This window comes from Arvicanthis niloticus, chromosome 3, assembly GCF_011762505.2.
Source record: "Arvicanthis niloticus isolate mArvNil1 chromosome 3, mArvNil1.pat.X, whole genome shotgun sequence".
Lineage (NCBI taxonomy): Eukaryota > Metazoa > Chordata > Mammalia > Rodentia > Muridae > Arvicanthis > Arvicanthis niloticus.
In genome coordinates this window covers 119327126-119343038 of record NC_047660.1, presented here as the reverse complement: position 1 = coordinate 119343038, position 15913 = coordinate 119327126, and the positions used below count along the sequence as shown (strand labels likewise).

The window sequence follows — 15913 nt, the reverse complement described above, 5'->3', positions numbered from 1 at the left end:
AGTGTCTTTTGAAATTCATGTGTCAGGAACTGTCCTCAAATTCACATGGTATTTAGAGGTGGTATTTAGAGGTAGGGACTCTGAGAAGGATCTAGGGTTATGTGAAGTGAAAAAATACATGATTTTTATTGTGTATTAAATATCTTCATCTTTCTAAAAGACAGTATTGATTTAATAAGTATAATTAAAGACAATTTTTAAACATGTGGTATGAAAGAATCAGCAGTTTAAACCATGTTTTTCTTTTTCCTCATGGTTATAGAAAGAACAATAGCCTCATGGAGTAGTCCAGGGCATGGTGTTCCTACAGTTGACTTAAGTTTTCAAATGTTTCCTCTTCAACATATGTTGAGTAAAGTGTCTGACTTTTTGATAAAAATCCAGACCCTTAGTAGGGAGTTGGTGACCAATGGTAGCCCACTCGCTCTACAGTGATAGAGTATGAAGTCTTTGACTGTGGCTCCCCCAAACAGCAACCTCCCTCAACCCCAAACAAATGTCCCTAGATGTTTTGTTCTGTTCTTGAGATTTATTTTGTGAAGATCTTTAATCCACGGGTTCAAGGGATCCTCCTACCCAGTTTCCAAAGTGCTGGGATTCTAGGTGTCCACCACGGTTGTGCAGATGAGACTAAGTTTTGGTCTAAGCCCTTCATAAATGGTAAAGATTCATTTTTATGAAAGCAAGAGAACTGAATAGTAGCTGTTAAGACTGAATTAAAAGCTGAGTCTGAGAGACAGAGTTTCTGTGCATGCATCTATAGGTCCCTTCAAGGCTTGGACATGTTTTACAATTTTACTTCCTGGGTTTGTGTTGTAGGGAAAGGAAATAAACAACAAACAAACAAATACACAAAAGCAAAAACAGCATCACTGTATCCAGCTTGGCACAAACCAATTTCTGATCTTTTGAGTCACGTTTCTAGCATCTCTCAGAGGTTTCTGTTTCTGTGAAAAATTTGACATGAATGTCAGTTAGGACTTGGAAGTAACTGGTCCATCTTCTCTTCCTCCCAGTATAAGAAGCACCGCTCTTCTCATGCGCATACCAACAACTTTGCAAAGTCCGTGGTCAACCTTGTAGATTCTGTAAGTAGCCTGGTTTCCTTGAAACTTTTTTTGTTAATCCAAAAAGCATGGCTCATATCCCTTTCTCTGTGGTCAGTGATAATGTTAGCTATTTCTTGCATGAAATGAAACAATGTATTTATAATGTTCCCCTGGTGAAGAAACTGTTGGATAGAGAGCTTTGTAAGAAAATACCGTCTGAGGTTCAGCATTCTCAGACTTCCCAAGAAGCTTTAGTGTTTTTTTTCTTTCCTCTAAGCATATTGACTTTCATTAATTATCATTTTAATTCTACGTATCTGTGGGGTGCAGTGATATAATTTGATACATGTGTACGGTATCTAATGAGCAAATCAGAGTAGCTAGCATCGCCACCTCCTTAAACAGTAAGAAATTTTTATTAACCCACAGTAATTGTATAGCATTGCCTCTGTTATTACCAGAGTCCATGGGGGATAAAGTGCAACGGAAAAAGACCGTAAGGCCTGGAAATTATTCTCAGTAAATGAGGCTTTATTAATAACTACTTGAGCTTTTCCTAAATATTTTTGCGTAAGTAGAGAAGTCCTAATGGATTGAGGCAGCGTGTGCTAAGAGGATTTAGATAGATGAAAATCTCAAGGCTGTGTATTTATTATCTTAGTTCTCCCAGGGTGGAATGCTTCAGCCTTATTTTCTAGTATTCTAGGTGATAGAATTAGGTGTTGTTGCCACACAAAATGATTTGGAACAATGAAATGTCTTCCTTCCGAGGGGTGTGACCCTACATACCCTCACTACTGACAGGCTTTCCCCTCGTGCTACTTCATAATTTCCAAAGAATGATCGTTTAGATTTTCTTCGTGTTCCCTGCCTTAGGTTGCATCCACCCAGGGCTGAATTTCATACATTGTATTCAAATAAATAATTAATTGAGTTGCATAAATTAACTTATATATTTTGATGTGAAGTGCTACTTTGTTAAGCTAAATACATTTTTTATCTTGTATTTATTGTATGGTCCCTCTTAACTGTAAGAAAAAAAATCTTTTTTTTTTTTTTTTTTATAAATTGCCAAGCATCTAAATGCTACTCACTCTGAGGATCTGCCTTTTAAACAGCCCCAAACCACCCGTCATGTAAATATTCATAACATATTTTGTGCACCTAGCATATGTTATGTGCCTCATAGGCACAGCTGACAAAATTGTAATATGAGTTGATGTGCATAGAATATGTAATATAAAATTAAGGTTGAACCCCCGAGAGCTGGTTTACATCTGCCTTATTACTTTTCTTTAATTTCAGCTCTTGTCAATCTGCTCACAGGAAAGCTATAACTGGATATGGAAAAGAGAATCTTAAACACATCTTCTCCTGTGCAAAAGCTATTTATTAGAGGCAGCATCTCTGAATTAGTCATTTTTGCATGATTGAATAAAATCATACTTTGCAAAATTTAATTTTTAGTTTATGTTATATTTATAAAATCCTGAAGCTGATCGCCCATTGCAGAAATATATTGCACTTAACTCATTTTTGTGTAAAGCCATTATAGCTTCAATTTGATGCTAATTTCTTTATTGACTGTCTTCAAAGGCTGTTTCATTTACTTTCTTTTAAAAGTGAGGCAACTTGGCAGCTCTGGTTGAAGTTGCTTAATTCTGTGAGTTATTTATTTGGCCCAAAGTAGAGGAAACAGAAGAATAACAAGATGTGTATGAGTGACGCCTCTCTGAAGTGAGAGTGAGATTCGTGACTCAAATCTGTCCCCCCAGCCCCTGCACTTGGCCTCAGCACTGTGATTCTCTCTGAGAGTTATTATATTGTGTAGCAAGGCAGCTGTACTGTTTGATGAACTGTCCCAAGCCTGCAGGTTATATTACACTTAGAGTCTCTATGTCAGGCTCCGGCTTGTTGTCTCCTGTGGGGTTTGGAAAGGTTATTTTGCTGAACCCCGTTGACAGTGCAGGTCCTGACTTGAGAACCTTGACATCCCTACATTCTCATAATATGCCGAGCAACTGAAAATGTTGAGGCGGGGGTGGAAATAATCTTTAAGGAGAGAAGAGAATACAGAGTTGTGTGATTTTTCTTCTTTATTTTGGCTCTTGGAAAAGAGAAAAGGAGAAGCAGATTCTGTATGATTAGCTAATTCTGACCCCATGTTCTCTCCCCTCCCCCACCTCCCTTCCGCTGACTGACTCACTGATTGTGCATGTTTGACCCAGTGTTTTCCTCCTGCACCTGTCCTGTTGTATACCCCCAGATTTACAAGGAACAGCTCAACACCAGGGTTGTCCTGGTGGCTGTAGAGACCTGGACAGAGAAGGATCAAATTGACATCACCATTAACCCTGTGCAGATGCTTCATGAGTTCTCCAAGTACCGGCAACGCATCAAACAGCATGCCGATGCGGTCCACCTCATCTCGTACGTGTTTCTTCAGGCTCTTACTGGGGTTTTGGCTGGACGATTATCTTTAGTACCTTATTGTATCAGTCAGCTCACAAACCAGAGGGCAGTGACTTCTGCAGAGTTACTGTTGGTCCCCTTCTCTGTTCATGGAGGTAGAATTCCAGGTCTGGAACACTGTGGTCCCATGGCCTCCAGCTCTACTGTCCAAGCACAGAGCTATCCTTAAGGTCACATCACAACCCAAGGTGCCCCTGGTACTGTTGCCTTCCCTCCAGGCAGCAGCAATGCCTGGCTTGGAGAGAGGCAAGAGGGCACTCCCTCTGTAAGGCCAGCATCTGTAAAACAGGTTTGTTGAAAGCTTGTGTATGGTTGCTTTGCACAAGTTTGCTCGATCATCGTCACGTGACCACACCTAGCCATAGGAAGTCTAGAAAACACCTTTTCAGACAACCACTGAATGCAGGTGTGTTTCTGTCAATAAAGAGGAGGGACATCTCCCATCATGGTTCTGTCCTGCAATCAAGCCAGGCAACACACTCCTTTCTTCTGTCTCACCTTTACCCTTTACTCCCCTCCTCTTTCAGCCTTTATCAATTTATAATAATGAACAATAGATATTCTTTAGTAGAAAAAGAGTCAAATGTGTTTATAGCAGCATAGATGGAAATCTCTTTAAATACAGGGTTGTTTGGTTTTTAATTTCCTGTTGGGAGTGGCTTTTAGAATATCTGGCATGGGAGAATTAATATGTTTTAGGAGTGTTTATGTGATGTTTTCTGACAGTACCTTGTTTTCTTAAGGCGCGTGACATTCCATTATAAGAGAAGCAGTCTGAGTTACTTTGGCGGTGTATGTTCTCGAATTAGAGGGGTTGGTGTGAATGAGGTAAGTTTCATGGTTTCTGTAACTAGAGCTCTGTCTTTACAGCTAATTTTGTTCTTCATTAAGGCCCCGTGTATACCCCTTCTCCCGCAAGTCTTCAACAATGACGTTGCGATGTAGTGTGAGTGGCTCAGATCAGTAAATGGAGCCCTAAGTTCATACTGACAGCTTTTGATATCACCATGGTTGTTTTGCACTCTTACGGTATAAACATTACCTGAAAATTGGCTCAGAGATTTTTAGGTCTATAGTTGACATGTTGAGTGTTTATAAACGTATCAATTTTTTGCCTGTGACTCTTTTTTTTGTTTGTTTTTAATGCTTTCCTGTATTTGTTAGAATTAGCTCATTTAAATAAAAATTTTACAGATTATATTTTGTCTCTACATAAATTTTAATTTTTATGTTTTCCACTTAAGTTTGATATGAACTAAAACAATTACTTTTTGTATAGAATCATTGTTTGGTTACCTTTATCATGAAAATTTTTAATATGAGAGAAACACTCCAAAGCCTAGCCAACTATATCAAAATCCTGGTGAGCACTGGAATAGGTCTTATTAGGCAGTTTCACTTGAGACTTGAGAATGCTTTTAGGCAGTGGGAGACCTTTCCTGACATATTTGAATATGTTGAGTTGGAGCACCGTCTTGGCCACTTTCATATTCTGTTCCCATGTGGAAACTTCCTGTTTTGAAAGATGCTTGCGGGGCACAGTCTCAAGGGAGAAGTGATATAAAGAGCACACACCATCTTTAGACGTTGTAAGGCTCTATTTAGGGACTTGAAATGATATTGATAACAATGAAGAAGTAATAACTGGTTTTGTTGCACTCTCTCAAATGTTTTCCACATATTTTCAACTCCAAAAAACCAGTATGGTCTTCCAATGGCAGTGGCACAAGTATTATCACAGAGCCTGGCTCAAAACCTTGGAATCCAGTGGGAACCTTCGAGCAGGAAGCCAAGTATGTACACCGACCCTCTTACTCCAGTCTGCCTGTCATTCTGTGTTTATAATGCATACCCAGTCACTGAGAATGCTTTATTTCTATATCACTGTGGTTTAATTAATCTCATGCCTTAAAAAATAATCCTGAGCATTCTCAATCTTCCTTGGAGATTTAACCATTTGAGCATAGACATAAAATGCCAGATACAGCTCTGTGGGGAGATTATCACAGATGCAGTACACTGGGAATGAGAGCTACAGTATATAAGGAGCTCATATTCAAATGCTAACCACACTCACCCACAAGGTCACATCCAGAAGGTGAGCCCTGGTCTCCCCTAAGCAAAACCTGCTACTGGCCCTTTAAGCTTGGGATGCATAGGAGTGGGACACAGTTGTCCTCTGGTGCAAAGATAGGTCCAAGGGGAAGCTCATCCATGGCTCCTAACCCATGGGGCACCACAGTAAGGACAAGGGACTGTTGATGCCACTCTTTCCCTTGATCAGATGAGAGAAGGAAAGATAGGAAGGGCTAACTTTTCAAGTGGGCCGAGTATTGAGGAATCATCAGATATTTAGAAGCCCATGGAAATATCTGGTTCCTTTTAAAATCAGGCTAAAGTCCATATCTCATTTCCTTTAAAATCAGGATAAAATCCAACCCAAATTACAGTCTCTTTGTGTGAGCACGGTCGTCAAATATAATCTTGGTACATTTTGTGGTAGAAGGCAAAGCATCACAATGGGACCTCGTGGAGAAAGGGAGCAGCATGTTCGTCCATTGTTCATTTAATGAGAAAATAAGCTGAAATCCTCACTCTCTCATTATAATCGTGAGGGCTAGGAGTGAAAGAAACCTCTCTTCCCACACAGGCCTTCCCAGAGAAGAAAAGAAAACGGCATTGTCTTGCATGCTGTCCTCTGTGACTGATATGTAGTACTGTGGAGAGGTAGAACTGTATCTATGCTCCCTTGATGGTCCGTTAATGATCAAATACACATAGTCATGACAAGCACTCAGCAACACTTTACTAATCTCTACGAACTTTATCTACTAAGATCTTGCTCAGACTATTTGCTTTCTCAAGGAAGTGGCCACTCCACTTTAAAGTTTCAGAAGTTGACTCAGATAGCTCAGACTCAGGAAGGAGAACATTGGGTTCCGTAACTTAGTTGAAAATCCTGGAGGCCAGTGCTGGGGTCAGCTGAGATGTTATTGAATTGAATGGTGCAGTAGACTGGGATGAGATTGGTCCAAGTCTCTGGCTGATGCTGGCACTGACACCAGCAAATTGAATTTTATTCTTTAGCTGCCCTGTGTCTGAAGGGCTTCAGTGACATTGTGCTGTATTCATACAGATAGTCTGAGAATGCCATCTATCTGTGTGAACCCTAAAGCCATTCTGGGAGATAGATAAAGAGACATTGCTTCCATTTTAAAGCAGACACCCCCCCACCCCCCAAAAAAAAGTTGAGTGTATTTTCTATGGGACTTCTCCTTGATTAAAAGGTAGACTAGAATTCAGCTTTTTGTTTCTAGCCAGTGATACTTCTAACTAAACATTGGACTTTAGAAATCTAATCAAGGTATCTGAGTAACAAAAATGAAGAGCGGCCCAAGGTATTTTTTTCCCTTAGGAAGCAATCTCTACTCCAGGGATAAGGGCCATTGACCTAAAGGAAATAGAGTCTTGACACTCTGTATTGAGGAAGTTTTGCAGGAGCTGGTACAAACTAAAGCTGTGACTTTGTCTCCCCTCCCCCTTTGTTGCTGCTGTTTCATTGGGCTAGAGTGTGAATGCATAGAGTCCTGGGGCGGCTGCATCATGGAAGAAACAGGGTAAGTCTGCATTACTCTTGCATGTGATGTATGCCCATTGCAAAAATGGCTGCATATATAATCATTAGAGGCACAGTCTCTCAGGTACTGGTCTTTTAGGCTAAGCACTTAGTATAAATTCAGTAATTAATTGTGTGATATTTTAAAACTGACAGTGCTAATTCACTTTATGTTTTAATTTTTAATTTAAGGTTGTGGAGAGAAGGGAAATGTATTAGCCGCTTCTATTGATTAACCCTTACAGGAATCACGTGACTAAATGCCTCTGCATTTAGTGGAGGCATTAATCTTTTAATATACTTAGAAGCAATACAAGCAGATGGTCTACCTGATGCAGCCAGTGAACGTCAATTCAGTCATCCATTTACATGTTGAGGAACTTATAAATGCACGTTTATGGTAATAAATTTGTAGTGCATTGTTTGGAGAGTCATCAGAGCTTTTTTAAAAAATTAATTCAGAGTTATAATGCCTAAATAAAAGAGTCACCAAGTGGTGGGCACTTGTGCACTTGGACCAGCTGTTCCACAGGACTGGTGGCCTGAGTCCTGGTACCACTGCTATTTCCGTAAGAGTCCTGTGCTTTGTAGACCATTGCCAGTAAGTACCCTAGGCTATTATCTGCTTTAGTGGCGAGAGTTTTCTTTCTTACTGTCTTTGCTCAGGCCAAACACCTGCAGACTGGGGATTTTTGGTCCTGCCATTGTTCTGCACTGATGCCAAGGAAACCCTCTCCTTCCCTGGGGGGCCTTCTTTGTCCTTACATGGAAAGGAGAACGTTTGTGCAGTTAGTTGTTACCCCTGCGACGTCAGAGCGTAGTCCTAGAAATGCAGTGTAATCTTGAAATGCTTGCCTTCCCCGGCCACATTATTTGTGCTCCGTAGTTGAGTCCTTTAGGATGATGCAGGCTTAATAGGTGCCATAGCAAAGAATGATGTTAGTATGCTGCTTTTGTATGGCGATATTATTGCCTTTTAAACTGTCGATTTCTAAATGAGTTTTGGATAGGATGTAACAAACTATTTGAATATATTTTCTCAAAGATATATTTGGTATACGTCTCCTAAGACATTACTGTCAATAGAGGTGAGTTTTAATTCTACACATACCCTCATACATAAAACTATAGTATTATATCCTAGAATGGCCTATTGCAGACGTTCCCAAGGAACCAATGTGGATGATTTAGCTTAACCTTGAGGTGTGTATGATATTCCCCTGTGTGGTGACATAGGGGTCTTAATTTGATTGAATAAATCACAGAGACATTCATTTTTTATTCATGCTAAATCATGAATATTGCTCAATAATTGTATTTGAAATGAAGAATGAAGAGCCATTGCTCACGGGAGCATTCCTTAATTCTGTTTTGCTGTGGGCATACACACTAATAACATATGCATGTATGATCCAGCATGGTCCACACGTCCTTCAGGGTTTACTCATTTACTCACATTTTGGATTGTTGAAGCCCGAGTAACACTGTCTTTAATAAATTGACCTTCCAGACTCTTCTCTGAAAAACAAGGTCTAGTAGGCTGCTGGACCCCCTTTCTTCAGAATAGAGTAAAAGAAAGGTCGCCTCTACTGAGACATAGTAAATAAAAATAGTCAAACTTTAAAACCTAGCCTTGATTTAAGATTTTGTAGCAAACCTTTCAAATGACGTGTTTTAAGACAGATTTCAGTCAGGAGGGTTGGTAGCTTGGGAGTGACAAAGCTCCTAGTCTGTGATGGTTTTTATTTTCCCTTCTTCTATGGACTGCTTGTATCCAAGCATCTTGCCAAATACTTGTATTGATCTATCGACATCCATTTTGAATTTTTGATAGTTTTAATTTTTTTTCTCTAGTATTGCTTTTGTGAAATTCTTTTACATAATTGTTTCCTTGTTTCTTCAGGGTGTCCCACTCTCGAAAGTTCTCAAAGTGCAGCATTTTGGAGTACAGAGATTTTTTACAGAGAGGAGGTGGAGCGTGTCTTTTCAATAGGCCAACTAAGGTTAGTGACTTAATTTTCCAATAGTAAGAATGGGCCAAACATCAGAGATAGTTCTCAGAAAGCAAGTCTCTCGTCACACGGTTTAACACACTACTACAAGCAATCTCCCTTTCTCAGCTTCAGGGATGGCAGAAGTTCAGGTAGGAGCCACTAAACCCAAATGATAGATGTTCAGTTGTGGAGAGCCTCTGCATTCTCAAGATCAAGCAAAAGATCAAATTGGGGATCAGTGCTCAGTGCTCACTTGCAGTTCCCCCAAATGCAAAAATTCTTCAGAATTTTATGCTGGTGTTTTCACTTTTCTGCTAAGATGTAGGGAGTCAGAATGGGAAGAACTTTTACTTAGATCCCTTCTTTGCTACTAATCTTGTTTAACCTTGACATTCCTTCTGGAGACTTAGTTTTCTCCTCCCAAGAGTTTCACCTACGTCCAGCTCCAAGTCCTCCACTTTCTGGGGTGACCTGGTCCCAGGCTGAAGCCTTACTGATGTCAGCCAAGCAAAATGTGGTCCTGATCTAACATTTGCAAGTTCCATAAATACCTCAAGTATTTCTACTACAGAGTTCTCTTCCCCTGGAAGCCCATGCTGTCTGTCATTGGTGTTTCACAGGAGTATGTATAAACAAAATTGCAATTCTTCAAGCACAAATTTAAAGAAAATTATACATTTCTGGAAGAGGTTTTTAGGAGTTTTCAGAAAACACATTTGACAATAAAACTAAATTTTGAAACTCTTCATTTGGCCCTCATGATATAAATATTTATTTCTTGCTGTAGAAGCATGAAATTGTTTGATTATAAGATGTGTTCCAGTCCCTTTGACGTAGAACACTGCCAATCATCATACTTTCCTAAAGTTCACCAGAGGCAGACTTCCCAAGCTGACAGGCTAGCACTTTTGCAGAAGACTCTCTGTTTTTATAGGAGTATGTGTGGAAACAGAGCAGGCCAGAAGCTGAAAAGAGAACTGGCAGTATTAGCAGATGGTATTAAAATTTGACCATGGGATAAAAATTCACTTTTCCTTTAGAATAACACCTCACATGTCAGATAGAGTTCATTTGTATAGAAAATGTTCGATACTCTGCAAATTTAAAGAGTGGCAATATTGTGTTGACCTTCTCTTTAAAAAAAAAAAACAGTCACCAAGGCAAACAACAGATAGACTCATTTATTCTATACTCACAAGCAAATGATACAGCTGGGGTTGGAATGAAAGCTTGGAACCTGACATCCTTGAGAAATCTCAGTAAAGACAAAGCTCTGTAAATCTCAAGGGAACCAAGACTTTAAAAGTGACTTTGCACCATTAAACTAGGCTGCTGGTCTTTCCTGGCAGTGACCTCTGGGCACAGAAACCAGAAGTCTTCAAGGCGTCTGAAATGACTGAGATCTGTAATGAAGAACTCATGTGAACTGCTTGCAGTTTTGAATTGCATGGTGCATGGCTAGTGTTACCTTGCCTTGAAGCTGGCAGCTAGTTGTAAGCACTGTGCTTAAGGAGACAACACTAGCTTGTTTGGAGACGTTAAGGTTCTCTGGGATATACACAAAGATCCGTCATTACATTTCTCAGATTGCCTGTAAGCAGGAAGAAAATTATCCTGGTAACTTGGGAATTTCACACACACACACACACACACACACACACACACACACACACACAATATGTTTACATATTCAATTTCAGAAGTTAGATACAGGATTATTTTCCCTTTTAAACTACAAATTACAATGATCAAAAAAGAAGGCCCGTGAATTCCAGTAGAGTAGTTTGTATGTATATGCCAAAAAACTAATTTTTTCATCCCTAGTGTTCTTAGTCAATGAATATATGCATAGGCGTGTGTTGCTTGTTATTTTCAGTTTATATGCATATTTTCTTGGCTTCAGAAAGCTTCCCAGTTGCTGTAATTTACATCTGGTTTGAGATAGTGATCAATCTCAGGAAGGGGAAAGAACCCAAGAACTAAAGGATGGGAAACCTGGTACCAAGTATCAGTCATCTTTCTACTGCCCTGTCTCTTTCTGTTTTCTCCTGCCTGCCAATCAAAGTAGCACAGAGATTAGCACTGTTGCCTCCCATCCAACTTGGCTGGAACATTTCCTTACTTCTTTTAATAGTCCTTCCTGGAAGTAGTAGAACCAGGCAGGCCTTTCTTGTGTAGACTCAGTGGGAGATGACTGTTCATAGATGTGTGGCTCCTGGGGGCAAGCTCTTCCTCTCATGTTCATGGCTCTGAGCATTTGTGTTGAGGTGTGCTGTTCCAGATTCCCCTCCTCCTACAACACACACCCAGAAGTGATAATCATACCCAGGGAAATCCTGTTCCAGCCAATAGATACAGACACCTTTGTCATGAGTAAGCTATTTTCTCAATGGTCTGTCTACAAAATTTTTATCCAGAAACAAGTTCATGGCACCACTGAGAGGAATATTCTAGAAATTTCCTCTGCTACGAGTGCAGCAACGACTGAGAGATTTCTGTTTATTCACACGTTTATACATTAACTTAACATACTTATTTATTTTCTTTATGAAACTAAATTTGGTATTAAGAGATTGGGTATTTGCACGTGGTTAATTTATCGTAATTCCTAAGTTATTGAATTAACTTTCTTTCTAGTCACAGATAATTCAAGAAATGCAACGGTGGGACTTTGTGTCAGACGATGCAGGTTTCTTTTCAATGAGGGTGATGGATTTGAATCTCTGACAACATTGTTCTAAGCTTATTGGCATTTCCTTAGTTGTACATCGCACATTTGGTTTTGACTAAACATATTTATCTTTCTGACAGTTTGGATGTCTTCTTGGCTGCCTTTAGTCAAGTCAGCAGATTAGATATCTATGAGTCTTATTAGTAATACGTTTGAGCTCCATTAGAAAACATGGGAAGCCATCTATTTCTCTTGACAGCTCAGCTCCATAGTCACTCTAGTGCTGGAAGTTGTCTCTCAAGACCCCACCAAGGAAATCCCCAGAGATACCACCTCCTTTCTAAAGTGACTTTTAAGAGTGTTATTAATAAGCAAATAGTAAGACACACAGTAGTAAAAAAGAGACTAGAAGGATGGCTCAGCAGTTAAGAGAATTTGCTGTTCTTTCCGAAGACCAGAGTTTGGTTTCCTGCACTGACACTAGGCAGCTTCTAACCATTTGTATGCATATACTTACATAGCTACACACAGAATGCATAAGTAAAAATTAATATAAAGTCATAATAAATCATAGAAGAATCATATGATACAGCTGTGTAAATGGCCAGCTTGCCGTCTGGATTTCCTGCAATAAATGCAAAACCTTTTCTTTGTGTTCTCCAATCTCTTTCAGCTGTTTGAGCCCACGGAATGTGGAAATGGCTATGTGGAGCCCGGGGAGGAATGTGACTGTGGTTTCCATGTGGTAGGTGTAAGAGGCTATCTCTACTTTTGGCTCAGCTCATCCTCCGAGCTGAGAAGAACAACAGTGGAGAGCAGACATGTTATCATTCATTGTGGGGTCACTGACTTCTTATTTTTTTCCCCTGATTGCTATGATCAATGCTTTGTCCCAGCTCAGACACGTAAGAATTAGTCATGTTGTTGTTGCAGCCGTGTCTGAAAAGCTTAATGGATTGTTCTAATCAAATTCCTGACCTTTAGAAAGTTAATTCAGAGCTCATATCCATCTCAGGCACCTTGTACAGAACCCTGAGCATTTTCTCATGCTGCATTTATTTTTTTCCTTTATGAAACAAAACCTGGGTACTAAGAACATGTAATAGTTACAGAAGCTTGTGTGGGGATGCCTGTTAATGAATAAGCATACTCTTGGGAGATCACTCTGCTGAACAACATGGCAGGAGTCTGTCATCATTTAAAGTGATTGATTTCTCTAAAATGTTAACCTACTGTTTATAGAACCCTTGTCATCTGATGCATAAACTGCATGTGGAGGGAATACTGAACGGGCAGTGGTGTGTTCCTGGTTTACTCAAAGGAGTGTTTTCTTTAGGAATGCTATGGAGTTTGCTGTAAGAAATGCTCGCTCTCCAATGGGGCCCACTGCAGTGACGGTCCCTGCTGTAACAACACCTCCTGTCTTGTGAGTCCCCTGGAAGTTTCATCTTTCTTTCTCGTTCCTTGACAAGTTAGTCAACTGTGTCAGTATGTCTGTTGAGCTTTTGAGTGACTTGATACACATTTATGTATGTTAGCTCAGTGATGCTGGTGATTTTATCGAACTTCAGTGGACCACAGCATGCATCTCTTCTGTTACTCAGTTTACTCTCCTATCCTCCCAGGCCTCCTCTAGAGGGTTTACCCACCCCTACAGCCTCCAAACTAAACAAGTTACCCTATTAACATAGACGAACAGATTAAATCATAGAACAGAAGAGGAACAATTCTGTTGATCTTTAAAATTACACAACCTATTTTCAACATTCAGTTTTTAAAAACTTACCCTAATTTGTTTTAAACACACAGTATAAAAACTAGTACTTATATCTCCCACTTGGCTTTTTGAATCTTATAGCTAGGTTAGGAACTATTTACATATGGTCACGTGTGTGCTTGGATGTGGTGTGTGTGTGTGTGTGTGTGTGTGTGTGTGTGTGTGTGTGTGAAGTCTTCCACCTTCAGTGACTGACAGTTCTTTTCCAAAAGTCATTACCCCTTTATCTCATATGTCAGATCTATGACATTTCAAATAACTATAAAAACTACATGATTTTATTGCTTTTTTTTTCCAATACCAAGGAGGTTCTACATCATGATATTTATTCTAAGAGATTTCAACTTAATTTGTGCTTGCTTCATATTCCCTACCAAATGGTAAATTGCTTGAGGCTAATGAGACTTCATATTTTGCCCATCCTTTGCCAGACAAACCAAATATTTTGTTCATCATAGGCAGTCATGGATGCCTCTGAAGGTGATTTATAGGAATTCATTGTAATTTTGTTGTGTGTATTTATCTAAAGCAAGATTAATACTCAAACTAATGCACAAATTAGTTATGGTTGAGTGTGTGTGTGTGTGTGTGTGTGAAGATTATGATAAAGCCCAGGCTTGTTGGTGGATGCAGGAATGGCATCTTTGTTGAATACAATGAATGCTACTTCCTAATGCTGTGTTTTACTTTGTAGTTTCAGTCACGAGGGTATGAATGTCGGGATGCTGTAAACAGCTGTGATATCACTGAGTACTGCACTGGAGACTCTGGCCAGGTATGGAAAATCACATTTTATCTTTTATATTGTGCAAGACATGTTTTAAATCCTTCAATAAAGACTTTGAGTGTAGACCTATTTTGGTTTCTTTATTATAGATTTGTTTTCTAGATATTTATAGCTCTCTACCAAACTATTACTTAGGGAAGTTTGGTATTGTATTTTGGGATTTTCATCTTTCTCTCTCTTTTTTTCTAAATTCCTCCTTTATAAATATCTTTAGATGATTTATACTCAATTTATAATGTTTTTCTCCTTAGGTTCCCACATCTTACATGCTGTTTTCAAACATTTTGAACAAGTTTTTAAAAAAACAAATGTTGGAAGGGAGCTGATGTAGGAGACTGGGGGCAAGCAGAATCACTGTGTCTGAGATCAGAAGGCCAGGTTTCTCCATCACTGCCGCTGGCCCCATGCATAGGCCTCTTCTCGCTTCTGTGCTTTGGCATGATTTTGGTCCATTAAAATGATTATAATGCTGTAATTAATATTGACTTCTTGACTCCCTATTTGTATAATTTTAGTGCTTTTTATTTATAGCATGTTATTATATGGCCCTATTTGCCACTCAAATGAACATCTGTTGAGTTACTTGCCAAGTGCTGCTGTACATGCCAGGATATAGAAGGGAACATGGTTGTTGAGTTCTTCCTCTAGTGAAACTTAGGTTCTGTTGTGTGTAGAGAGTCAAATAAATTAAATATATATTACATGTATATATTATAAATATATATACACATATATACACATATATGTATATATACATATATGTGTATATTATAAATATATACACATGTGTATATATTATACATATATACACATATATACATATGTGTGTATGTATATGTATATATGTGTATTTATATATGCTATATAAAAATATGTGTGTGTATGTGTACATACATGTATATATGTACACATGCATATATACATATATATTTTTATATTATATAAGGTCCTGTTGTAAGGAGGATGTGGTAGGATAGTAGGTTGGGATAGCAGCTGTGGAAGGAGTTACTTTCTAAGTAAGCAGCAAATGTAGAGGCGTGGTTTCTTCGGGATGTGGAATGAAAGCAGGCAGAGCTGGAGGACAGAGGCAAAGTTTCAAAGGATGTCAGGGTTCTGGCAAGGGGACCTGTATGACACAGTAAGGATTTTGGATTTCATTTGACTTTTGCTTTCTTTCTGATGTGTCTTCAGAAGTTTTTCCTGTGCCAACATCTTGTTTTATGATGGTATGCAAATTTATCAGTTGATTTTTACCCAGAGATTACCTATTAGATTTCAGTAATTTTTCATTGTTTTATCAGTATAGAAGTAAAGACTTTCATGCATTTGGAGGAATATCTCTCCTACAGGGTTATCTCTGTAGGATATGTTTCCAGGATTGGAGTTGCCAACTGCAAGGTAGACTGATGTCCACTGGGGTCACGATGAGCATGGTGCAGTTTCAAGTCAAAAGATCATCTTATAAAAATGAAAATGGCTGGCTTGAGTTATAGCCTTAACTTAACTTAATGCCAGGGCCACGTGAGTCTTCCAGGAGACTGTGGTCA

General features: G+C 39.1%; 1 protein-coding gene across 3 annotated transcripts in view; it reads left to right on the top strand.

The window, feature by feature from the left end:
* Adam23 (ADAM metallopeptidase domain 23) overlaps positions 1-15913 on the top strand; it is a 146701-nt gene that overhangs the window by 93709 nt on the left and 37079 nt on the right. For all 3 annotated transcript variants that reach the window (XM_034497554.2, XM_034497553.2, XM_034497555.2), the window contains exons 10-18: positions 1017-1088; positions 3316-3479; positions 4265-4349; positions 5224-5314; positions 7090-7138; positions 9041-9140; positions 12476-12547; positions 13139-13228; positions 14274-14354. In XM_034497554.2, the coding sequence (XP_034353445.1) occupies positions 1017-1088; positions 3316-3479; positions 4265-4349; positions 5224-5314; positions 7090-7138; positions 9041-9140; positions 12476-12547; positions 13139-13228; positions 14274-14354 (804 nt within the window). The remainder of the gene's footprint in view (positions 1-1016; positions 1089-3315; positions 3480-4264; positions 4350-5223; positions 5315-7089; positions 7139-9040; positions 9141-12475; positions 12548-13138; positions 13229-14273; positions 14355-15913) is intronic.